The sequence below is a fragment of the Cervus canadensis genome, chromosome 32 (assembly GCF_019320065.1).
Source record: "Cervus canadensis isolate Bull #8, Minnesota chromosome 32, ASM1932006v1, whole genome shotgun sequence".
NCBI lineage: Eukaryota > Metazoa > Chordata > Mammalia > Artiodactyla > Cervidae > Cervus > Cervus canadensis.
The window spans coordinates 16,688,301-16,714,367 of record NC_057417.1 but is presented as its reverse complement, the minus strand read 5'-3'; the positions used below and the strand labels follow the sequence as shown (position 1 = coordinate 16,714,367).

At 43.3% G+C, this 26,067-nt stretch overlaps 1 protein-coding gene across 1 annotated transcript in view; it reads right to left on the bottom strand.

The window, feature by feature from the left end:
• LCMT1 (leucine carboxyl methyltransferase 1) overlaps positions 1-26,067 on the bottom strand; it is a 65,555-nt gene that overhangs the window by 13,955 nt on the left and 25,533 nt on the right. The window contains exons 3-6 of the mRNA XM_043456044.1: positions 24,747-24,868; positions 17,268-17,344; positions 14,882-14,943; positions 3,149-3,251 (exon numbers count right to left, since the gene is read on the bottom strand). Coding sequence (XP_043311979.1) covers positions 3,149-3,251; positions 14,882-14,943; positions 17,268-17,344; positions 24,747-24,868 — 364 coding nt within the window. The remainder of the gene's footprint in view (positions 1-3,148; positions 3,252-14,881; positions 14,944-17,267; positions 17,345-24,746; positions 24,869-26,067) is intronic.

Here is a 26,067-nt window from a genome sequence, read left to right as displayed (position 1 = left end):
GAATTTTTTTTTACCACTTCTACTGTATAATCATATGTGGAAGCTAGAAAAAACTACTGGGAGTCTCTTGGACAACAAGGAGATCAAACCAGTCAATCTCAAGGGAAATCAACCCTGAATATTTGTAGGAAGGACTGATGCTGAAGCTGAAACTCTAGTATTTTGGTCATCTGATACAAACAGCTAACTCACTGCAAAGTCCCTGATGCTGGGAAAGATTGAGGGCAGAAGAAGAGGGCGTCAGAGGATGAGATGCCTGGATGGCATCACCGATGCAATGGACATGACCTTGGGCAAACTTCAGGAGATGGTAAGGGACAGAGAGGACTTGCATGCTACAGTCCATGGGGTCGCAAAGAGTCAGACACGACTGCGTGACTGAACAACAATAACAACAAGCAGAAGTAAGATAGGAATCCAGGGTAAGATTCCAAGACTCATGCTCTCTTCATTCTGAGTGGGCTCCAAGTCCACTGGTATCAGCTTTAAAAACTAATCTCCTGCTGACCTTCACAAACCCACATGCTCCCAAGAAATCTAGCAACACACCCTTGAAAGTCAAGACTTTCCTTCTGCTAAAAGAAAACACACTACTTGCTCAGCACCGCTAATTATTAGAGAAATGAAAATCAAAACTACAATGAGGTATCACCTCATGCTGGTCAGAATGGCCCTCATTCAGAAGTCTACAAATAAAAATGCTGGAGAGGGTGTGGAGAAAAGGGAACCCTCCTGCACTGTTGGTGGGAACATAAGTTGGTGCAGCCACTATGGAAAACAGTATGGAGGTTCCTCAGAAAATTAAAAATAGAATTACCATATGATCCAGCAATCCCCCTCCTGGACATATATCTGGACAAAACTACAATTCAAAAAGATACAGGAACTCCTATGTTCAGAGTAGCACTATTCACAATAGCCAAAACATGGAGACAACCTAAATGTCCATTGACAGAGGAACGGATGAAGAAGATGTGGTATATATATTCAACAAAATACTACTCAGTCATAAAAAAGAATGAAACAGTGGCATCTGCATCAGTATGGATGCAACTAGAGACTATCACGCTAAGTGAAGTAAGTCTGAAGAGAAAGACAAATACCGTATGACATCACTTATACGTGGACCTTAAAACATGGCCCAAAGGCACCTATCTATAAACAGAAGCAGGCTCACAGACACAGAGATCAAGTCTGTGGTTGCCAAGGGTGGGGGCGGGGGGCGAAGGAGGAAGGGACTACGTTTGGGATTAGCAGACGTAAACAATTATATATAGAATGGATACTCAACAAGGTCCCACTGTATAGCACAGGGAACTATACTCAATATTCTGCAATAAATCATAATGCAAAAGAACATAAATAAGAACGTAAATGTGTGTATCACTGAGTCACTGCGTTACACAGCAAAAACTAACACAACACTGTTTATCACTATACTTCAATTTAAAAAAATAAATTTAAGAAAACACACCATATTCTGCAATTTGTGAACCATGCAAGGGTCTCTCCAAAGGAAAAAAGAAGTATAAATACTCTTCACAATGTATGGACCTTACTTCTGAACACTCAAGTGAGACAGATTCAGACAGTAAAGCTGGAGTGACAAAGCCCATTTTGACATGTGGGCTGGTGGGGACGTAAATCCTGTGAATGACAACCTAGCTGATGATTCCAGAAGAAATGTGAGCGAGAACTTCAATACGCTGAGATGACGGCCATCGCCATGCTGATGCGTCAGGAAGATCACTCTTCCACCCTCTATACTTCCCTCACCCTCCACTGCCCAAAGCTCATCTGTATTTGTATCTGTCCTTAGCCTCCTTCCTCCCGTCTCAGGAGACTGGGGGGTGTTTCTCTTCCTTCAAAGGCTAGTTAACGCAGTCCATGCTCTTTTTCCTCCCTTCCCTCTCCTCCGGTGATTTCCCTCATTGTTCGTTTTTCACTGTTTGCTGCTGATTCCTTGCCTTCAATTTATTTATTTAAATAACTTTCCCTTTTCCTTCCCTTCCTTCCAAACCTCTCCCTTGAGTCTTTCACCTCAAATATCCTTGAAAGTGTTATCTTCACCTATGGCAGACCAAGTAGGTATGCCTTTTCCTCCCACTAGCTCTTTATCCATTTGACCAGCATCACTGTGCTAAAACCACTCCTCCCACTCCCCTCCTCTGCCTCCCAAAGGTACCCACACTCAAGAATTTGGTGTGTACCCTTCTGGTCCATTTTAAAAATACTTCCTTGATGTATACATGTAATCTCAAAAATACAGTATTTGGGGGGAGGAGTTGATTTTACACATTTGATATCACACTCTGCATACAACTCTGCCATCTAATTTTTAAAAACTCAACATTAAATTTTTGAGCTCTCTCCAAAGTCATGTATTTTATATATCATTCATCCATTCTCCTCCTGATGGACATTTCAGTTGTTTCCAATTTTCTGCTACTAAAAATGAACATCCTCCTTGTACATACATGTAGACCTTCTCGGGAGAGACACACCCAAACATGGAACTGCAATATCACATGATATTGGCAATTTTACTAAATTCCAGATTGCTCCTTGCAGTGGTCATACCAAGATCACTTCTACCAGTGGTGTATGACCATTCCTTTCCCCCAATATCCTTGCCAACACTTGATACTGTCAGACTTCTACATTTCTTCCAACCTGGTGATAGTAAAACAGAATTTCATCTGATTACCACTGAAGTTCAATGCTGTTTTAACATGATACCCAGTTTCCTCTGAGCTGCCTGGTCATCTATCCTTTGCCCATTTTTCCACCAGGCTTTTTAAAAAAAAAAATAGTAGCTATTCTTTTATATCCTGGATGCTAATCCTTTCTTACATATGTTACAATTATATGTTTCTATGTATACAATTATCTCCCCTCAAACTTATGATATTAGGAATCAGTATTTTACAAAAGTGATGAGTGATTCTCATGGGAAAACAGACTTGGGGAACACTGCTTCTTAAAAAACTTCAGAAAACTACTCTAAATAGCAATGAAAAAAACTTCAGAAACTACTCTAAAGATTACAGGGGACAAGATGGTATATGTAATTACACCATATTTCCAACTGGCCTTATCTTCAATTAGCACGAAATCACAAATGTAAGAGGTTAAAAAAAAATCTCACTGTGTACTCATGTTACATTTCTTTAGCTTCTCTTCCAGGTCAGGTATATCTCGGAGATCTGCTCCAATGATGGCATATCTTGTTGAATCCATCATGTGCCCATCTGTAAATGCAAGAAGAGATGGTAATTTCAACAGAAACTGATTAGGAAGAGATTGTAACTTCAATGGACGTGGCTTTTTCAAAACAAAAGTAAATGTACTGTTTTTCTCCACTATAAAAATGCATGCTCATTATAGGGGGGAAAAATCAAGAAAGACGAGGTGAAAATTAACTAAAATCATATGTTTCAAAGGTAACTATTAGTGTTTTAATGTATAGCATTCTATCCCTTTTTCTATGTGCTTAAATTCATATACACAACACAGACACATCCTCCCCCCATTCTCCCCCCTCAAATACACACACACACACACACACACACACACTTTGCACAACAAAAGAAAATGGGACCACCCAATACTTGTTCTGAAAGCTTTTCCTATTTAACAACAGTTATCAGGAACAAGTGAACTTAACTTACAAAACAGGAAGAGACTCACAGGCTTAGAGCAAGAACTTATGGCTGCTGGGGGGAAGGATGGGGGAAGGGACAGTTAGGGAGTTTGGGATGGACACATTCACACTGCTGTATTTAAAATGGACAACCAACAATCACATACTGTACAGCACATGGAACTCAGTTCAATGTTATGTGGCAGCCTGGATAGGAGGGGAGTCTGGGGGAGAATGGTTACATGTATATGTATGGCTGAGTCTCTTTGCTACTCACCTGAAACTATCACAACATTGTTAATGGGTTATATTCCAGTATAAAATAAAACGTGGGGAAAAAAAAAAGTATGAGGGACAACATTCTCTGTAATGATATCACAGTGCTTCACTGAGAAGATAAAACAACTTACTTAGCCAATCACTCAGTATTCGACAGGCAGTATTTCCAAATTTATTTCATCTGAGGCATTGCAATGAATATCCTTATATACATATTACAAAGGACTTGCCCAGTTATGCTGGTCATGATGAGCAGAATCAGGAGATCAAAAAGGAAGCCTATTTAAATACTGGTACTAATTGCTCTCAAAATGCTTTGTCAATTTGCAAGATATTACATTTAAAAGAAAACAGTTGATGTACAACAGTATTTACAGATAAAATAATACTTTGTTGTTCAGTCGCTAAGTTGTGTCTGACTCTGCAAACCCATGGACTGCAGCATGACAGGCTTCCCTGTCCTTCACTATCTCCTGGGTGGAGTTTGCTCAAATTCCTGTCCGTTGAATCAGTGAGGCTACCTAACCATCTCATCCTCTGCCACTCTCTTCTCCTTTTGCCTTCAATCTTTCCCAGCATCAGGGTCTTTTCCAATAAGTCAGCTCTTCAAATCAGGTGGCCAAAGTATTGGCACTCCAGCTTCAGCATCAGTCCTTCCAATGAATATTCAGGGTTGATTTCCTTGAGGACTGACTAGTTTGATCTCCTTTTCCAAAGCAGACAAGAGTCTTCAAGAGTCTTCTCCAGCACCACAGTTCGAAGGAATCAATTCTTTGGCACTTAGCCTTCTTTATGGTCCAACTCTTACATCTGTACATAACTACTGGAAAAACCATAGCTTTCACTATACGGACCTTTACTGGTAAAGTGATGTCTCTGCTTTTTAATATGCTGTCTAGGTTTGTCATAGCTTTCCTTCGAATGAGTATCTTTTAATCACTATCTGCAGTGATTTTGGAGCCCAAGAAAATAAAATTTGTCACTGCTTCCACTTTTTCCCCTTCTATTTGTGATGAAGTGATAGGAACAGATGCCATGGTCTTAGTTTTTTGAATGTTGAGTTTTAAGCCAACTTTTTCACTCTCATCTTTCACCCTCATTAAAAGGCTCTTTAGTTCCTCTTCACTTTCTCCCATTAGAGTGGCATCATCTGCATATTTGAGGCTGTTGATATTTTTCCTGGCAATCTTGATTCCAGTTTGTGATTCATCCAGCCAGGGATCGCGCATGATGTACTCTGCATGTAAGTTAAATACACAAGGTGACAATATACAGCCTTGTCATACTTCTTTCTCAATTTTGAACCAGTCAGTTGTTCCATGTATGATTCTAACTGTTGCTTCTTGACCCACATACTGGTTTCTCAGGAGGAAGGTAAAACAATATTCCCTTTAAGATATTCTAACAGAGGTTGGAAGAAATGGTATATATTGTGATTCTCAAGCTTTGGCAGGAATCAGAATCACCCAGAGACCTTGTTGAAACAACTGATCAGGCTCCACCCCCTGAGTTTCTGATTCATATTTTTAAAAAATGTTGTTATTGTTATTCCGTCACTACGTTGTATCTGACTCTTCGTGACCCCATGGACTAGAGCATGCCAGTCTTCCCTATCCTTCATTATTTCCCAGAGTTTGCTCAGCTTCATGTCCATTGAGTCAGTGATGCCATCTAACCATCTCACCCTCTGCCGCCTTCTTTTCTTCTTGGCTGCAATCCTTCCCAGCATCAGGGTCTTTTCAAAAATGGAAATCCATATTTCTAATAAGTTTCCAATTGTGTTGGTGCTGTTAGTGTGGGACTATACTTTTATTTATTTTTTCAACATTTATTTATTTGGCTGTACCTGGTCTCAGTTGCAGCCTTGTGGGATCTAGCTCCCTGACCAGGGATCAAACCCAGGCCCCCTGCATTGGAAGCATGGGGTCTTAGCCACTGGACCACCAGGGAAGTCCCAAGGGACTACACTTTTAGAACCACAGGTACAGATGAAATGACACTGGCAATAAAATTAGGCGATGGGACAAGGAGATTCATCAATCTAGTCATATTATTTTTGTGTAGCCCTCAAATTCTTTTCAATTTAAACTTTCCACTTTTAAAGATAGATTAGAATAAAAAAAGAAATTAAATGGCTTGATTATTTACTCCAAGCACTGTTTGCTCAACTTTCTCAAAGGTACAAACTATGGAAGGAGCTGGGACATTCGACAGCCACCCTGCATCCCTGCTGAGAACTCAGTTCTCTCCTGAGAACCCACAGCAAAAAGGTGTGAGGAAGGGAAAAAGCATGTGAGCTGGTTTTCCCTTACTTTCCTGAGAACCCCACTGAGCTAGTTCAAATACACTTGGCCACATCCCGTAAGCTAACAAGATATACCTTCTAGGAACCTGCCAGATGGCAGGAAACCACCCAAGGACAAAGCTAGGAGACCCAGAGTCAGTCCCGGGCCCTGCAACACCCGAGTTCAGAAAAGAATATAAAGGATGTGAAGGCACTTGCTTGCCCTGCTGTGAAAACAAGCAATGACTCTCAAATGCCTATGTGCCTCCTGACAAATAATATAGATATTAAAGTTGAGGTTTTCCATCCCTGACCACAAAAAAAGAGAGAGAGGCCCAGAATGTTGAAGCATGTGGTTCCCTTGGACCATGCAATTCACAAGAGACCCGTCTTACCAAGAGATGTGGATCTAAAGGTATATGCAAGGCAAAAATTGCACATGGTCATGATTACTCTTAACAATTGAACATAAGGTATGGCAGAGTTGCAAGGGGCCATGACCCGGGCTGCACCCAGCAGTGGCCCAGCTGTATTCCCAGGCAAGCTGGCATACTACCTGGGAAGCCCTAGACACAATGACCCCAAGGTGTCATCAAACGATACAATCTGATACTCTAAATCACACAAACACCACACCTGTCATGATCCTCAGAAGTCAGGGGCTACTCAAGCTGTGCAGAAATAGAAAGTCTGTTATCTGCCCTTGAAGAATGCCTGACCCTCATTTCACAAGAAACAGAAAGAAGATACAGGCCCAGGGTAAGTTTCAAGGGAGGTATCCTATTCTGGGACTTCCCAGGTGGCACAGTGGTAAAGACTCCACCTGCTAATGTAGGAGACTCAAGAGACTTGGGTTCAATCCCTGCATCAGGAAGGTCCCCAGGAGAAGGAAATGGCAATCCATCCCAGTATTCTTGCCTGGAAAATCCCAAGGACAGAGGAGCCTGGCGGGCTATCTTCCGTGGAGTCGAAAAAGAGCCAGACATGAGTGAGCACACATTGCTATTCTAGGAAAATGCACCATTTTTCAAAAATCTAACAGTGGCAAGAGACCCAGAAAACAACAGAAAAACCTTAGTGCCTTTAGAATGTTTCTGAAAGCAGGTAAGAAAAAGACCTTCTCACCAAAATGAGATTCAGAATCCCTTCCTTTATTTCTATATTCTACTTCCAAAGAGAAAAATAGAAGGGGACTTCAAAGCATTTTGTGTGATAGTCACATAAGAACAACTTTCTCAAGGAATAGCTGGTACCCACCCAATTCTGGAAAGCAAATTAACATTGATTTAAAACCCTAAACTGCTACCAGTAGCTCTCTCTGTGATCAATCACTACAGGATTGACTTCCAAGAGGATTTAAAAGGGAGACGTCCTGAAGGCATAGCACCATGACATGGTTTTTTAAAAAAATTAAGAACAAATTAATACCAGGCCAGAATGGCGAGACGAGTATAAAAATCCTATTCCTCAGGCTTGGTCATCATTTCATTCAAGCAGCAGCTCTCAACTTTGTCCCTACGGAACACTGGGTGGCGTCTGGAGACATTCTGGGTTGTCACAACTGGGGGATGCTAGTGGCGTCTTGTAGGTAGAGGTCAGGGACGCTGCTAAAACATTAGACATTGTGTGGAACAGTCCCCCAACAGGGAATTATCCAGCCCCAGATGTTAGGAGGACTGAGGCTGAGAAACACTGTGCTAGACTTACACACAAAAATTCGAAGATCATTAGTTGATGTTGAAGTTTAAAAAAATTCCTTGAACAGTTCTAATTATTCTCAGATAGGGGAAACGTAACATACTGTAGCTTGGGAACAGGACATGGTTCCCAAGATGAAAATCCTCTGAAACGCGTCGGCAGAGGAACAGGCTTTGGGGTCAAAACAACCCTAAGAGTAAAGCTCTATTCTGCCAGTTCCCAGTCATACGACACACCACTCACGCCCACCTCTCTTTTAAACATAAAATTCAGACAACGGAACCCTCATATGGCTATAGCAAACATTAAGGGCAATGTAAAAGAGTGAGCTCCAGGACTTCCCTAATGGTTCAGTGGTTAAGAATCTGCCTGCCAGTGCAAGGGACATGGATTCGATCCCTGGACTGGGAACTAAGATCCCACATGGCGCAGGGCAACTAAATCTGTGCGCCACAACTATGAAAGCCCATGCTCTAGAGCCTGCGAGCTGCAACAAGAGAATCCACTGCAATGAGCACCCCAACGAGAGCAGCCCCCACTTGCCGCAATGAGGGAAAACCTACACGGAGCAACAAAGAGTCCATGCCCCACAACAAAGACCCAGTGCAACCAAAATTAATTATTTTTTTAAAGTACAAGCTTCCTGGTTTCCAAACTGTGTACCCTGAGGTGTCCTGGGACAACACAACCAACTTGGCAGAGCAGGATGTTTTAATAAATTTTTGAGGGAAACACAGAAACTCAACATGGATCAGATGCAAGCAAACCACCAGTCCAAAGCAGTCACAGTGTCCACTTGAGACTTCTGTACACTCACTTTTAATGACACTCTATCTCTGCAAAGTTGATCAGATATGACTGCGACTTAAAAAAAAAAAAATGCCACTATGGCTCAAACATCACTTGCAATACTCCAAGAGGAACAGGTGGTAGGGTCCCACCTGGCTCCCAGGCAAGGTCATGATGTGCCGGACAAGAGCACGTATCCCATTGGAAGTAACTGTGGTTATTTAAGAAGGAAACTAAAAGAGCATTTGTTCTTAAACTGTATGCATCTTTTTTTCCAAATGATCAAGAAACTGTTAGAATATAAATGCTTACAATGCTTGAACCTAAACTTATTAATAAACAGAATTGTTGATATGTTTTGTAACCCAGAGTCACTATGAAAAGTTTACTGAGGCGCTTAGGGCACTGTGATCCAAGGAAAGTAGGGACTCCTTCTCTGACCCAATGCCTAGGATGTCACGGAGGTCTTCTGTGAAGACCAGACACAGATCATTAAATCCAGGCAGGTGCTGAGAAGCTCCACCCAGATGAAAACTGTTATTCACTCAGTCATGTCTGACTCTGAGACCCTGTGGACTGCAGTCCTCCAGGCTCCTCCGTCCAAGAACACTGGAGTGGGTAGCCATTCCCTTCTCTGAGGGATCTTCCCAACCCAGGGATCAAACCTGGGTCTCCTGCATTGCAGGTGGATTCTTAACCATCTGAGCCACCAGTGAAGTCCCCAACCCAGATGAACCCAACCCAAATTGGCAAGTTGCAAGATGGTGAGATAAACAGACAGCTGTTATCTTAAGCCATGTGCTTTGCAGTGGTTTGTTTCAGAGCAAAAGCTCACATAGGCTTTAATTATCTGCCTCATTAAGCTCATGCCTACAAAAGGCATGAAGAAGTGTAAGATTTACACAATGCAACAGTGTAAACACACACACACACAGAATCCACAGGGCATACAAGTCATGATCTCTTCCATCACCTCCAAGTCAGCATTTCAAGAGAGATGGGTTCCTATGTGCTGTTAAGCTGGAGTGAAGCCCATCAATCTCATTTACTGTATGTCTTCAAAGACAGACTCGTTATTAGGACTGCAAGGTGTTTCTAGGTCTATAGATTTTCCTAGAACACTTCAGTTTAAAAAAGAGGTGGGGGGGGGTGCGTGTTGTAAAATGGATTCAGCCTCAGGTGGATTTCTGGACCACACAGACTGTCCATCAGTCCACCTGGTAATACTTACTGAGCTCTCACTATGTCCGGGGCATTGAGTTTTGGGAATAAGAGGATGAACAGGGAGATCCTGTCCTGCCCGCATGGGGCCTGTGATCCAGCAGGGAAGATGAACAGTGGGCAAGTGTAGAGAGCACTACAAAGATGGGGGCGGTCTTGTGGCAACAGGATCCCACTTCCCTTAGAACAGAGTCCAGACTTCTTGGCCCGGCCTCCAAGATCCTAGGTGATGCAGTCCCTGACGGCTTCATCAGCTTCCCTGTGAGCCAGGCACACCGCCCCACTGCCAAGTTCAGTCACTCTGGGCTTTCAGCATCCTTGCACACTCCTCCTTTGTCTGCACTTGCCTTGACTGAAACAACCTTCTCCCTAGAGTTTCTCCTTCTTAGGGTTCAGTTGAAATGCCTGATATTTGGAAATGCTTTGATTGGGTTGCCCTTTTTACTTCATATTCATCCAGTTCCACACAGGAGTCGAGATGGATTACAAAAACATAAATGTTCATTCATTCAAGCCTTCGGGTACGTGTTTATTCCATTAACAATCTCTGTGTCCCAGGCACTGTTTTGGGTGCTGGCGATACAGGGATGAATGAGACAGGAAGGGTCCCTGCTCTCATGAGGCTTATTCCTTCAGAGAGGGAGACAGTGAGTCACAGAACAAATGAAGAATCAAGATAACATCAGAGTATTAAGTGCTATGAAGAAAAGAGGACGGTAAACCTAGATAGCATATTAAAAAAGGAGAGACATCACTTAGCCAACAAAGGTCCATACAGTCAAAGCTATGGTTTTTCCAGTAGTCATGTATGGATGTGAGAGCTGGACCATAAAGAAGGCTGAGTGCCAGAGAACTGACTTTTGAGAGTCCCTTGGACAGCAAGGAGATCAAACTAGTCAATCCTCAAGGAAATCAGGCCTGGATATTCATCGGAAGGACTGATGCTGAAGTTGAAGCTCCAATACTTTGACCACCTGATGCAAAGAGATGACTCATTGGAAAAGACCCTGATGCTGGGAAAGATTGAGGGGGGGAGGAGAAGGGGGTGACAGAGGATGAGATGGTTAGATGGTATCACTGACTCAGTGGACATGAATTTGAGCAAACTCCAAGAGATAGTGGAGGACTGAGGAGCCTGGTGTGCTGCAGTTCATGGGGCCGTGAAGAGCTGGACACAGCTGAGCAACTGAACAGCAACAGAATAGTATGCGTAGAGCATGACGTGGCAGCTGACATGAGACGTGGGTGACGACATGGAGCCCATCAAGCAAAACCAGGGGGAAAGAGTTCCAGACCAACGGGAGAGGAAAAAGAAAGGTCTGAAGATAAGAGAGAGCTTGGCACAATCAGAGGACAGCAGGAGGGCAGTGCGGCGAGATCCTAGTTACTATGGTCGAAAATAAAATGAGGAGGCATCCATTTGACTGATTAACCACGTGGATTTCGGCTCTGGGAAGATTTAACCAGGAAGTCATAGAACCTGACTTCCATTTTAAGAATTCATCCTGATTTATTTTTCATTGTGTATCCATATATATATTTTTAATTTTTTCCCCTATGAATACTTCAGCTTATGAAAACATCTATCATTAACTCTAAGGTGCATATTTTTTTTTAAACATTTTAACATGTCTGAAATCAGGATGCATCTAACAGTTGATATTGTATCTGTTTAATTTGTCAACACTCTTTCTTTCTTATTGATAAACAGTGGTGATTCTTAAAATGACAGACCCACAGGTTTGAAGAAAAAGGATAATTTTAAAATTTGTCACTTTTATTATCACCTATCACTTTTCTCAGATTTTCATTTGCACTTTAATTTTAATTTATTTTTATTCAATTTCTCTTTTCTCAGTACAGTGGCAACATCAACGACTATAAAAGACTGGAAAGACAACAACTATAAAGACTGGAAAATTTACCCACATTAAGACACAGAGTTAAAAAAGACAAGCAAGAATAAGAAAAAAAATCTGCAATTAAAAAAAACTGACAAAAGGCAAAACTGACAAAACCCTTATAACTATCTTCGTAAGGGTTCCTATAAACTGAAAAAAAAAAAAGAAAACATTGCAACTGAAGAAAAAATTGGGCAAAGGAAATTTACAAAGAAATTCCCAAAGACTAATGAAAGAAAAATAACTCACTAGCACGCAGTTATATAAGATTTTAAAACAACAGGACATCATTTCAGCTAATCAGATTGGCAAATTTCTACCAATATTTAAAAATATTTAATATATGAAAATATCCAGCATTAGTGAAGATTTAGAGAAAGAGTATCCTCATCCACTCTTAGTGAACACATAAATTAATAAAAAGAATTCTCGAGATCATCTTGGTAGTAGCTATTAAAATTCACAATGCACAATCCTTTAACCTAGCAATTTCTGCAAATATGCACATATACATGTGTCTTCTACAACACTGTTGAATACAGAAACATAAAAAGGCAGCAATCTAAATGACCATCAGTGAAAGTGAAAGTTGCTCAGCTGTGTCCAATTCTGCGACCCCATGGACTATACAGTCCACGGAATTCTCCAGGCCAGAATACTGGAGTGGGTAGCCTTTCCCTTCTCCAGGGGATCTTCCCAACCCAGGGATCGAACCCAGGTCTCCTGCATTGCAGGTGGATTCTTAACCAGCTGAGCCACAAGGGAAGCCCAAGAACACTGGAATGGGTAGCCCATCCCTTCTCCAGCGGATCTTTCCAACCCAGGAATTGAACCTGGGTCTCCTACATTGCAGGCAGATTCTTTACCAACTGAGCTATCAGGGACCATCAGTAGGGACTAGATTAAATAAAATGGAATTTCCGTGCAGAGGAAATGGCTATAAAGCCACTAGAAATAATGAGGAAGGATTATATACACTGACATGAAAAGACAGTCATGATTTAGCAGGACATGAAAAGAGCAAGTCACAAAACAGTATGTATAAATTATTTTATTAAAATTACATATATGGAGAAGGAAATGGCAACCCACTCCAATATTCTTGCCTGGAAAAGTCCATGGACAGAGGAGCCTGGCGGGCTGCAGTCCATGGGGTTACATGACTGAGCATGTGTGCATGAGGGTGGAGGGAGATGGGTTGGTAGCAATAAAGTGGTAGAACTAAAAAAAAATAAAAATAAAAAAATAATAAAATAAAATTACATATAAACCTGTATTCATATATAGAAGCATAGATTCATTCATTCAACAAATACATGTTAAACTACAACAGATATTTATTCAATCTGTATAGACATTCATTCAACAAAAATTCACTGAATCTTTTATGTACCAGGCATTGGATTATATTTATGTATGTACTTTATTATATGTATATTCACCTTTCTCTGGGTACACTGCTCATCTATATGAGAAAATACTCAGAACACTGGTTATCTTGGATAAGGGGAAGGTCCTCTCTCCTTCGTATGTTTCTACACTGATGGATCAAAGTTCCAGCAAAGTATTAGACAGTTCACTACAGATAATCGTTCTGACTCAAATATCAACCAAACACATAGAAAATTGTGATAGGCAAAGTGTGGAGAAAGCAAGTTGGCCAGCAAATGACAAAGCTTGAACAGTTTCTACTTAAAATCTGTATAAGGGCAACAGAGGATGGGGAAGATGTTATTTTCTGTGGAAACTCTCTTAGTAATCTGATCACTAGTAGGTGTCTAAGGCACTGTGGTTGTGTGAAAGGGGAGGCGTACCCAATTATCTGACATTTGTTGTGCTAGCTACATCACCCATCCGAGAAGGCCATCCTCTCTAAGCACATTTTCTGACCTGAATTTTTAATAAGGCCCTTTAACGTCTCTATCAGATACAGACTGAGAATGATGGAACATTCTGGAAGAGTTTTACTATAATTTGAGAGGCTTTAGGAATGAGGAAAGTGTTGTTGCAAGCATTCATACTTAAAACTTGGGGGGAGGGACTTCCCTGTGGCCCAGTGGCTAAGACTCCTCCACACTCCTAACGGAAGGGGCCCAGGTTTAATTCCTCTGCAGGTAACTAGATTCCGCATGCCACAACTAAAAAAATCCTGCATGCAGAAAGATGGAACATCCTGAGTACTGCAACTAAGACCCGGTGTAGCCAAATAAATAAATTTTTTTTTTAATTTTGAGGGGAAAAATGAAGGCAGGTGCCAAGCAGGTGACATAAACCAGGAAGCAGGTCAGGTGTGAGAAAAGAATGGGTGGCGGGGTCAGAGCTGGGAAGGACACGACCTGTCTAACCAAGGCGGCTGCTGCCCAGTGACCACCATGGAGGAGTCAGGATCTGATGTTTTCCAAGATCTGATATTTCCAAGCAAAACTGGAAATCAAGACTTTCATGAAAAATCTCCTATTTTTGAAACACTGACAACTAATTTAAATTCTCTCTAAAAAAAAAAACGATTTAGGATTGGGGCCCTATGGACATCGAAGGTGAGTCACACCAAGTGAGTGAAAGTCGCTCAGTTGCGTCTGACTCTTTGTGACCCCATGGACTATACATACAGTCCATGGAATTCTCTAGGCCAGAATACTGGAGTGGGTAGCCTTTCCCTTCTCCAGGGGATCTTCCCAACCCAGGGATCGAACCTAGGTCTCCCGCATTACAGGCAGATTCTTTACCAGCAGAGCCACAAGGGAAGCCCAAGAATACTGGAGTAGGTAGCCTGTCCCATCTCCAGTGGATCTTCCCGACCCAGGAATCAAACTGGGGTCTCCTGCATTGCAGGAGCTATCAAGGAAGCCTGAGTCATACCAAAAACCATTTTAAATTTCTTCCTGGTAACAGTGGTGGAAGAGAACATTGTAGCAACAGAAGGACAGATGTGAGTGCACACGTGCACACACGCACACACACACACAAATACACACACTCACACTCAGTCTTTAAAAAGAAAAAGGGAAAAAAGAGCTGACATGGTCCTATATCCCAGGTTGTATGACTCAGGTTATGGATACTTGCCCATTTGAAGTGTGTCCTCTGAATGCAAGTCTAAAATGGGTTTTGATAGGAGAGGTTTCAGTCTGCAGAAGATGGGAAAAAGAAAGATGAGGCAAGTAGCTCATTTACCGCTAAAACACACTCACACAGACACAGCAAACAGATACTGGGTTGGCCAAAAAGTTCGCTCGGGTTTTTCCATCAGATGTTATGGAAATATCCAACAGACTCCTTGGCCAATCCAATATCACTAGTGTTCAAAAGAAGGACCACGCCAAATGGTCATCTGTTTAATCACACTTGACCTTAGATCCATACAGTAAAAGTCTATGGGATATAAGTCTCAGGTTAGGTCAACTAAGCTTTACACTGAGAATCTGCTATCAAATCACAAACAGATCACAACACACTTAGAAACAGCTACAGAGAGGCTAGCAAGAATCGTTCAAATGTTCCAGTATTTTTCAAGTCATCACTAGTGTCTTGCCTCTTCTCAAACAGAACTTTTTAAGATAGCTTATTATTTCTCACAGACAAACTAAAAATATTGACTGCTACTGGGACCTCAAGTTTAGTAACATTTATGTGATAACTCCCTCAATCAAGAATCTGCAAAAAACTAGGGAATTCCCTGGCAGTCCAGGGGTTAGGACTTAGGCTTCCACTGCCAGGGGCCTGGGTTTGGTCCCTGTTCAGGCAACTAAGATCCCACAGGCCATGGTATGGACAGAAAAAAAAAAAAAGACTATGCGAAAAATCAGGAATCAGAGAACCAAGTTCAATATCCCAACAACCATACACAAATGTCAATGCTTTTTAACCCCAGAAAACCACCCTGGGCCTTGAGCCTACTTGCCCTGATTTCACTCAAGAGTTCCAACAAGTTTAGTCACAGTTTGTATTTAGTCACACTTCGTAGTGTTCCCAGAACATCAGAATTACAGTATAGCAGCTTCAAAGCATATTTAATGTAAGACATAATTTTGTATTTAGAAAGGGTAAAAAAACTTATTTTCATGTGTGTGTGTGCATAGTCACGTCTGACTCTTTGTGACCCCTTAGACTGTAACCCTCCAGTCTCCTCTGTCCATGGAATTTTCCAGTCAAGAGTACTGAAGCAGGTTGCAATTTCCTCCTCCAGAGGCTCTTCCCGACTAAGGGATCAAACTCGTGTCTCTTGCATCTCCTACAGTGGCAAAAGATACAAGGATAAACTAAAAAAATAAAGTTTGAAAATGACCTCCAATTCTCTCTAGATGTCTACAGAATTAGACATCTCTAAAGGATAAGCAGAAACTTTTGTGCTTATCAAAAATTTGGTTAAATGTAGGAATTGGGATTTTATTTATGTGATCATTATAAAAAGGAGAGTGGACCTGTAGGTTATAACTGTTGGAAAACCTTAACCTTGGTCTTGAAGTCAGGGTTTAAATTTCAATTCCACTCCCTTCTAGCTAGGTGACTTTAGGCAAATTAACTAAACTTCTCTGAGCCTCAGTTTTCTCATCCTGTAGAAAGGGGTCAATGATGCCACTTAATTTATGAGTCGGCTCTGAGGATTGAGGAGGACCATCCAAGTGAAGCATTTAATGTGAGCAAAGAAAATTGGCAAAGATTAGCAAACTCATCACTTACAACTTGGCAAACTCCTTGAAAACTAAACTCAGAATGGCCCCTATAACATCTCTTATAGAGTAACTATAACTTCAGCCTCCCATTCATTCATTCAAAAAATTCTGAATGGACTTCCCTGACGGTCTAATGGTTGAGAATTCACCTGACAACGCAGGGGACACAGGTTTGATCCCTGGTCCAGGAAGATCCCACTAAGCCCAAGAGCCACAACCACTGAAGTCCGACTGCCCACGAGCCCGTGCTCTGCAACAAGAGAAGCCGCCAGAACGAGAAGCCCTCAGGACACTAGAGAGTAGCCCCCGCTTGCCACAACCAGAGAAAGCCTACCCAGCACTCAGCATGCACAAAAAAATAAACAAATATGCTATTGTTATTTAAAGAAAGAAAGAATCTTACTACATATCTATTCTGGGGCCAGGCACCTTTCTATACCCTAGGGATAAAGGAGTAAGCAAAATACACGCAAAAATTCAAATTAACACACAACATTGTTAATCAACTATACTCCATAAAAATTTTTTAATTCAGATTACTAATCTGCTATAAGTCAGTTTTTTGCTAATGTTCAAGGGAATGACATAAACAGAGAGAAGAGTGACAAAGGACGGTATATTTCCTGTTGACACCTGCACAGTACGTTGGAATGAGGGTCCTGGGGTGAGAGAGAGCAGGGAGGGGATGAAACGTGTGGTCTCCTGCACCCGGACCTGGGGTCTCCCAGAGCCGGTTCTGATCCCACCAGGCTCCTGCTTCCGGCCAAGGCCACACTTACTTGATGCTGTGGAGCTTCCTCGTGACTATCATCGGAAAGTCGATTTCAAAATATTTCCTTGGTAGAAGATCTTCATCCTGAGAAAAAAAACAGAGAGTCATCTTCATACAAGGTTTCCCCAGTGGCTCAGTGGTCAAGAACCTGCCTGCTAATGCAGGAGATGCAGGTTTGATCCCTGGGTCAGGAAGACCCCCTGGAGAAGGAAATGGCAACCCACTCCTGTATTCTTGCCTGGGGAATCCCATGGACAGAAGAGCCTGGTGGGCTACAGTCCATGGGACACGACTTCGTGACTGAGCACACCTGCAATTTTTATACAATTATTACTCATACATTTACGGATCACTTTCATGTACCAAGTCCTAGGGCCCAAGGAACAATGGGGGTGCTTAAGGATTTAAAAGCAGGGTAATGAGGACTTTCCTGGCAGTCCAGGGATTAAGACTCACACTTCTACTGCTGGGGGCAAAGGTTTGTTCCCTGGTGGGCAAACAAAGATCCCACATGCCTCAAAGAGTGGTCAAAACAAAAAATAAATTAATTAAAATAAAATCAGGGGAACGATATAGTCAGAAATGTACTCTCCAATTTACTTGGTCTCAGCATCAAGAATGGATGAAGGGGAAAAGGAGATTATTGTAGTCGTCCAAGAGAGAAGTGCTGGGGAGTCTGAACCAGGAGAATGGTCACAGGGATGTTAAGAGGTGGTTTGGATGCAGGACATGAGGGTATTTCTCAAAAACACAGCTTCAGACATATTAGAGGGTCAAGAAACCAATGTGGTAAGTTGTAACCAGCAGACTGGGGGTGAAACAAAGTAATATATATCAGAAAATTTCACATGGAATTAGGGTCAGCATTATTTTGTGATATATTTATTTTTTCCTGAGATAGTGGAGAACACTGGGGAGGTAAATAGAAGGTACTCTGGAGCCCGGGGGGTGGGGGAAAGGTTCAAATCCCCACTACACCACTTGTTTGCTGTAAGGCCTTGGAACAGTCACTAAAATCCCTGGGCCAATGTTTCCTTATTTGAAAAGTAGAGAAAATGATTAACACCTCATAGGGTTGTGAGCATTAAAGAAGAAACACATGAGTAACACTCAGAATGGGGCCTGCCCTTAGTAGGTGCCCTTATATCTTGTGTGTACAGACATGTACATGTACATGTACATAGATTCAGGTCCTGGCTAGGGGTGTACATTGGAAGGACTGATGCTGAAGCTGAAACTCCAATACTTTGGCCACCTCACGTGAAGAGTTGACTCATTGGAAAAGACCCTGATGCTGGGAGGGATTGGGGGCAGGAGGAGAAGGGGACGACAGAGGATGAGATAGCTGGATGGCATCACCGACTCGATGGGCATGAGTTTGAGTGAACTCCGGGAGTTTGTGATACACAGGGAGGCCTGGCATGCTGAGATTCATGGAGTTGCAAAGAGTTGGACATGACTGAGCGACTGAACTGAACTGAACTGAAGGGGTGTACAGTTATTTTTTTTTTTTTACTGTGGCTACAACTTTTAAAAGTGTGAAACACACACACACAGCCCTCCTTCCCTCTTGCTTTTTCTAGCTGAGTCAGTGGTTACACCCCCATCCAGTCACCTACTGGTTGTGCTGCAATTCTTCCCAGCTTCTCCTCCCTATCCAATCAATAACTTAGCCCCAAATGTATGCAAATGGGTTTCCCCAATGACTCAAAGGTAAGGAATCCGCCTGCAATTCTGGAGGCACAGGAGACTCAGGTTCGATCCCTGAGCTGAGAAGATCCCTTGAGGAAATGGCAACCCAGTCCAGTATTCTTGGAGTCCAGTTCTGGAGACTTCCATGAACAGAGGAGCCTGGTATGCTACAGTTCATGGGGTCGCAAAGAGTCGGACAAGACTAAGCAACTGAACACACACACACAAACACACAAAAGTATGCAGATATGAGATCATATGTAATAATACTATGAAACTAACATAATATTATGTCAAATTATATGATATCACTTATATGTGGAATCTAAAAAAAAGAAATGATATAAATGAACTTATGTACAAAACAGAAACAGACCTACAGACACAGAAAACAAGCTTAGGGTTATCAAAGGGGAAGAAGGGAGGGATAAGTTGGGAACTTTATATGTATATACACTGCTGGGTGTTTAGTCACTCAGTCGTGTCTGACTCTTTTCGACCCTCTGGACAGCAGCCTGCCAGGCTCCTCTGTCCATGGGATTCTCCAGGCAAGAAGACTGGAGTGGGTTGCCATGCCCTCCTCCAGGGGCTCTTCCCGACCCAGAAATCAAACCAGGGTCTCCTGAATTGCAGGCGGATTCTTTACCAGCTGAGCTATCAGGGAAGCCCATATATACACATTACTAATTATAAAATAACAAACAAGGACCTATTGTATAGCACAGAAGACTATACTAATAATAACCACTAAGGGAAAAGGCATATGTGTAACTGAATCACTCTGCCGTAACACACTGTAATTCAACTGTACTTCTCAGATGCATCTTCAGCTGTGAAGACAAAACACCACCCCCACTTGCTGTAGCAGCTCTCCACACCCCAAGACTTAGCAAGAAACAAGACACCCCACAACCTGGCCAACATACCCAGAAAGGGGCTGATATCCAGAGCCTGGTGGGGGCTTCCTTGGTGTAGGATAGGACAAACAAAAAGGCGGGGTAAGGATGATACCCTTGTTTCTGACTTGAGCGATCCGGCAGCTAATACCATCTATGAAGACAGGAACGAGAGATGGCCCCTTCATGGATCACAGCCTTGTTGTGGAGAAGGGGCTTTCGTAACTCAGTGAAGTTATGAGCCATGCCATGTAGGGTGACCCAAGGCAAACGGGTCAAAGTGAAGAGTTCAGACAAAACGTGATCCTCTGGAGGAGAGAATGGCAAACCACTCCAGTATTCTCGCCGCAAGAACCCCATGAAAAATATGAAAAGGCAAAAAGATATGACGCTGGAAGATGAGCTCCCCCGGGTCAGAAGGTGTCCAGTATACTACTGGAGAAGAGTGGAGCAAACTCCTGGAGATGGTGAAGAACAGGGGAGCCTGGCGTGCTGCAGTCCAAGGGGTCAGAAAGAGTCAGACATGACTTAGCAACTGAACAACAACAGCAAATGAGAGACGGAGGACAGGTAGGAAGTGGGAGCAGACCTGCCCAAGGACAGAGTGATGGGGGCAGAAACCATGAGCACGTACTTCCCGGTAGGAAGGTGACCCCTAAGGGCAAGGAACAGAATGAGGAGATCCACCCACGTGGAAAATGGTCCTCAGTTAAAATGTCAGGGGATCTGGTTTGGGAGAAGAGGGAAAGAAGAGGGAAGGAGGGAGAAGGAGAGGGAAGGAAGAAGGAAGGAAAAAAAGCAACAGAACAAAGGGATAACACGGTTTCCTGCCATCAGAGGAAACCTGGGCTCACCCACCCTCAGCCGTTCCCTCTTGGAATTGCAACACACGCCTGCTGCACGACCGCAAAGCAGGGCTAGGTAAAAGCTGTCTGAAGATGTTCGGAGGATGTGTTTAAAGGATACCCCGAAATGACTTTTGCTAAGAAATTCTACAACACCTTTCAAGAACTTTTACTCACAAGGTACAGAGCAATAAGAACGCCCTAAAATTGGGACTTCGCTGGTGTTCCAGTGGTTAAGAATCTGCCTGCCAACACAGGGGACTCAGGTTTGATCCCTTGTCCGGCAAGATTCCACATGCCATGGGGTTACTGAGCCAGTGCTCTAGAGCCTGTGCTCTGGACCAAGAGAAGTCACTACAGTGAGAAGCCCGCACACTGCAACTAGAGAAAGCCTGTGTGCAGCAGTGAAGACCCAGTACACTCAAAAAAGCTACTAAAAATTTAAAAAAAAAAAAAAAGGCCTAAAATTCCAGAAGATCACAAAGACAATCCAAAGCAAATAAATGAAGGACAGCATAGCGTCCTACATCGCTTTTTACTTTTTAAAGCACTTTCCCAGGCACTCGGGCACTTGATCCTCCTAAGACTTCTGAATAAGGGGTCACTGTCAAAAGAAAGTTTCTAAAAGGCACATCGGGAGCTTTTCACAAACAGCCATCCTCTTTCTTAGCTTCCAGAAAAGGGCAAAATGGCTCTGGCAAGTGATACTTCAACTTTTCATTCTGCGATTCGCCACTCCCAAGTAGCTCACAGGGCACAGGAGGCAGGGAGACACCCAGGGCTGAGCGTGGCCACCAGGGGGCAGCAGGGAACAGCCATGAGGAAGCGGGGGTTCATCAAAGATGCAACGTGATGGACTGCTTCACTGGCAGCCAACATTGAGACTGCTTCCCCTCCACACCTGATCCTCTGGTTGGGCAGAAACAGAATCCAAGGGCCACCAAGAATCAAGGCCCTCTGTGATGACATAGAGGGGCGGGATGGGTGGGGGAGGCTCAAGAGGGAAGGGATATATGCACACCGATTCACTTGGGCTTCTCGGGAGGCTCAGACGGTAAAGAACCCGCCTGCACTGCGGGAGACCTGGGCTCAATCCCTGGACTGGGAAGATGCCCTGGAGGAGGGCATGGCAACTCTCTCCAGTATTCCTGCCTGGAGAATCCCAAGGACAGAGGAGCCTGGCGGGTTACAGTCCGTGGGGTCGCAGAGTCGGACACGACTGGGGGACTAAGCGCGCTGACCCGCGTTGTTCTACAGCACAAACCGACACAACACTGCAAAGCAACTACACTCCGATTAAAAATGACAATAAAAAAAGGACCGAGGACCCTTACAGGGTTTCACTTACCCTTTATTTTTGGCTCATGACAAGATCACCTTTCCCTGTTCCTGCCTGCTGCCTCAAGATGGGCATCTGTGACTGTTCAGTCTTGAGCCCCTGAGATTATACAGAATGAGCTCACATGTTCATGGCCCCACAAAGCCTGTGACTTGCAGGAGCCTCTGCTGGGGCAGCTGGGGGCGCCGTCCCAGGTGGCAAGAGCCCAAGACATCAAGATCAATGGACAAGATTTCCCTGTTCTTTTATAGAGGCACATACAGCTCTAAAACAGGGATTAGCAAACTTTCTGGCAAGAAAGTAAGCAGTTTAGCCTTGGCAGACACGAAGATCTCTGTCGTAACTACTCAGCCCTGCTGTCCAAGTGCCAGAGCAGCCATACGTGAGATGTAAATAAATGTGCGTGGCTGTATTCCAATAAAACTTTATTCACAAAAACAGGTGGCAGGCTGGATTTGGCCTGTGCAACCTTTGCCCTAAGAGAACAAACCAGATAATATCTGTCTTAAAAAGAAGAACTTTAGATAAAAACAACAACAACAACCCTTTAGATCAATATAATTATCAGATAATTACACTGATTTCCAAATTTCTACGTAGGACTTTGAGGCCCTGTGCTAGCCCCCTTCCTCGCCTCTTTTTCTTCTAATAAATTTATTTATTTTTGGCTGTGCTGGGTCTTCACTGTTGCGTGGGTTTTTTTCAAGTTTCAGAGTGCAGTGTCTCCTCTCTAGTTCCCGCGGCTTCTCTTGCTGCAGAGGACAGGCTCCAGGGCGTGAAGGCTTCAGTAGCTGCGGCACATGGGCTCAGTGGTTGAGGCCCCCTGGCTCTTGAGCACAGGCTCAATAGTCGGGGTGCATGGGCTTAGCTGCTCTGTGGCATGTGGGGTCCTCCCGAATCAGGGGTTGAACCCCGGCCTCGTGCATTTATTTGGCAGGCGGATTCTTATTCACTGAGCCGCTGGGAAAGCCTCTTGTCTTTTTTTCTTGCAAGGGGCACATATGCCTCAGTGTACCTTGCTCAGAAATTAAAATCTCAGATTTATTAATGATTAAACCACCTACTAGATGGGGGAAAAAGAAAAAAAAAGCATGATCAAGTCCAAAGGTTATCAGGAGGAGGGATCTCTCCAGCAGCCCGTATTGATGCTGGCGATACACTCTTTTACACCGCATTCTGTTCCAGTGGAACCACATGAAGGTCATGGTGTTACAGAGGCACAACTAACCCATAGAAAAGAGCCCCCCAAGTGACCACAGGGCTGTGTGCAGAAAAAAGAGGAAGGAATTGGGAACTTGATCAGCTGGAGGCCAATGTTGGCCCACATCCCAATGCTACTAGCTGTCCAATATGGGGGAAGAGCTTCCAAAACCCCATATTCCCCATCTGTGTAAGCTCCCCCAACAGAGCTCTCATGTTAATTCCTGAGGTCACGTATGTAACCGCACTTCATAGGGACTTCCCTGGTGGCTTAGTGGTAAAGAACCTGCCTGCCAATTCAGGAGACACGGGTTCAATCCCTGATCCGGGAAGATCCCACATGCCACAGAGTGGTAGCGATTGAACCTGTGCTCTCAAGTCCGGGAGCCGCAACTGCTGAAGTCCACGTGCCACAACTACTGAGCCTGTGCCCTAGAGCCCAAGCTCTGTAACGAGAGAAGCCACCACAATGAGAAGCCCAGGCCCTGCATCCAGAGAGTAGTCCCCACTTGCCACAACTAGAGAAAAGCTTGCACAGCAACAAAGACCCAGCACAGCCATAAATAAATAGATTAAAAAAAAAAAAGCACGTCATAAATATCAGTTATCTTATCCAGAAGGAGGAATACAGCAGCAAATTATTAACACCAGGGCCATGTTGAGGCCACTCATTTTTGAGTAAGAGAAAGGTTGAGCGTTCTTATGACCAAAGACCTTCTTATCATGTGACAGGGGACAAAATAGATAATGCAGGTTGACTTATAGCCTATACCTTCTGATTTATCTTGCTCTCTGTCGTTAAGAAATCTGGAGAAATGCACATACCCATTACTGCCACCTGATAGAAGAACCAAGAAAAATCTGTACAAACCTACCAAAAAAAAAGGAAAGAAAGAAAAATGCCATCAGTGAGATATTTGTAGGGAGAAGATTTGGTGATAAGATCCAGTCCAGTAATCAAAGATCAGAACTTCAGCGCTGGGTCTGCCACTAACCAGACCCAAGTTTCCTTTACCTGTGAGTGAGTATAATCCCACCTGCCCTTGAACAACCCCAAACAGAACAGTTGAGGAATCAAATCAGAGAATGACTTCAAAAAGGCTTTGGATCATGTTATCTTTACCCAGTCTTGCAAATCTCCCGATGTTACTATCTAAGACACTGTTACTCTAACAATAAAATCTTCAGTTCTCATCAAAATTACAAACACATGTCTTCTTTTGTCTCAGCAGTTCTACTGGTAGAGTTCTTTCTCCTGATACATATCCACACGTGCAGAGGAAAATGTACCCAAGGAATTGTATTATAACCCTTTTTGTGGCAGCAAAATGTGAGCAACAACCCACATATCTTCACTAGGGCCCTGGTGGGATAAAGTACGGAGCTGATGGAAGTTGTGGGGGATGGGAGACAGGCTGTCACCCCGTTTTAATCTATTTTTTCAAGTTTTTGAACCAGGTGAACATCTTCAACAAACTAAATTAAAATGACTGGAGAAAAGGGGGGAAATTTACCTTTAACATCCAGAAGGTGGTATCCATCCCGGCCCCAAGATTTAGAATTTGACAATTACATTCCGTCTTCCGTAGAAATGCCTTTGTAAGCTGACTGACGCCATGGACTCGAGCAAAGTATCCTAAGCGACAGACAGAGAGGCAAGCTATCACTTGGTGACGCCAGGAATAATCCGTGCAAAGCCCAGAGTGCTAGGGAGAGCAAAACAACACTTTGCCCTTCTTCAGGGTCAGGAGAAATAATGACTTTCAAATTCTCCCTTTTTAGCTGGTCGGACCAAAATAAGTACAAATTAAATGGTAGTTTAAGAAAAATTTAAAAAAAAAGAAAAAAGAAAAAGAAAATGCCCTGTCCTGTTACTTAGGAAAGACGAGTATCTTTTATCAAGACATCTGATCTGAATGTCCTCTTGGAAAGGTGCTTTTTCACGGCTCTAGGGGAAGTTAACGAGTACTCTGCTAAAACTTGTCTGCAATGCAAGAGAAGCAGGAGATGCTGGTTCGATCCCTGGGTTGGGAAGATCCCCTGGAGGAGGGCATGGCAACCCACTCCAGTATTCTTGCCAGGAGAATCCAATGGACAAAGCCTGGCTACAGTCCATAGGGTCCCAAAGAGTTGGACACGATTCAGGGACTGAGCACACATGGAAAATAACATTTTTAGGTCAGGAAGTTGGGCAGATGAATGTCAAAGCAAAGAGAGCCATGATTCTTATCTTGTTCCTTTCACTTCCATCCTGTGTGGGTTACAGCCTCTGTTTATATAATGGCATCACCAACGTGAGGGTGGCAGAGCGGGGAAGTGGAGATACCAGCAAGTGGTGGCCTAATTAATGGACTTGTTAAGCTCTAGGGTGAGAAGCTGGAACAAAGGAAACGGGAAACCCAGAAGGGAGACAGGAAGATAGCAGCTATCTATTCTAAAGGCCTGATACTCAAGGTGTGAATGCTTTAAGAGAAAAATTTGAGAAGCATGCAGAAACTTTGTCATTTGACAGAGAAATTTTAGTGAATGTGCTGAGAAATAATTGGGGGGATTCCCTAACAGTCCAGTGGTTAGGACTCTGTGTTTCCACTGCCGGGGACCAGAGTTCAATCCCTGGGCAGGGAACTAAGATCCCACAAAGCTGTGTGGTTCAGCCAAATAAATAATCAACTGATAACCCCTACATGATTTATAAACAAACAAATACTCTGGGCTTGTGCTTGCATTTTATTTTTCGAGTAAATCACCTTTTTTTTTTTGGCCGCACCGCGAAGCATGCAAGATCTTAGTTTCCCAATCAGAGCTCGAACCCACACTCCCTACAGTGGAAGCATG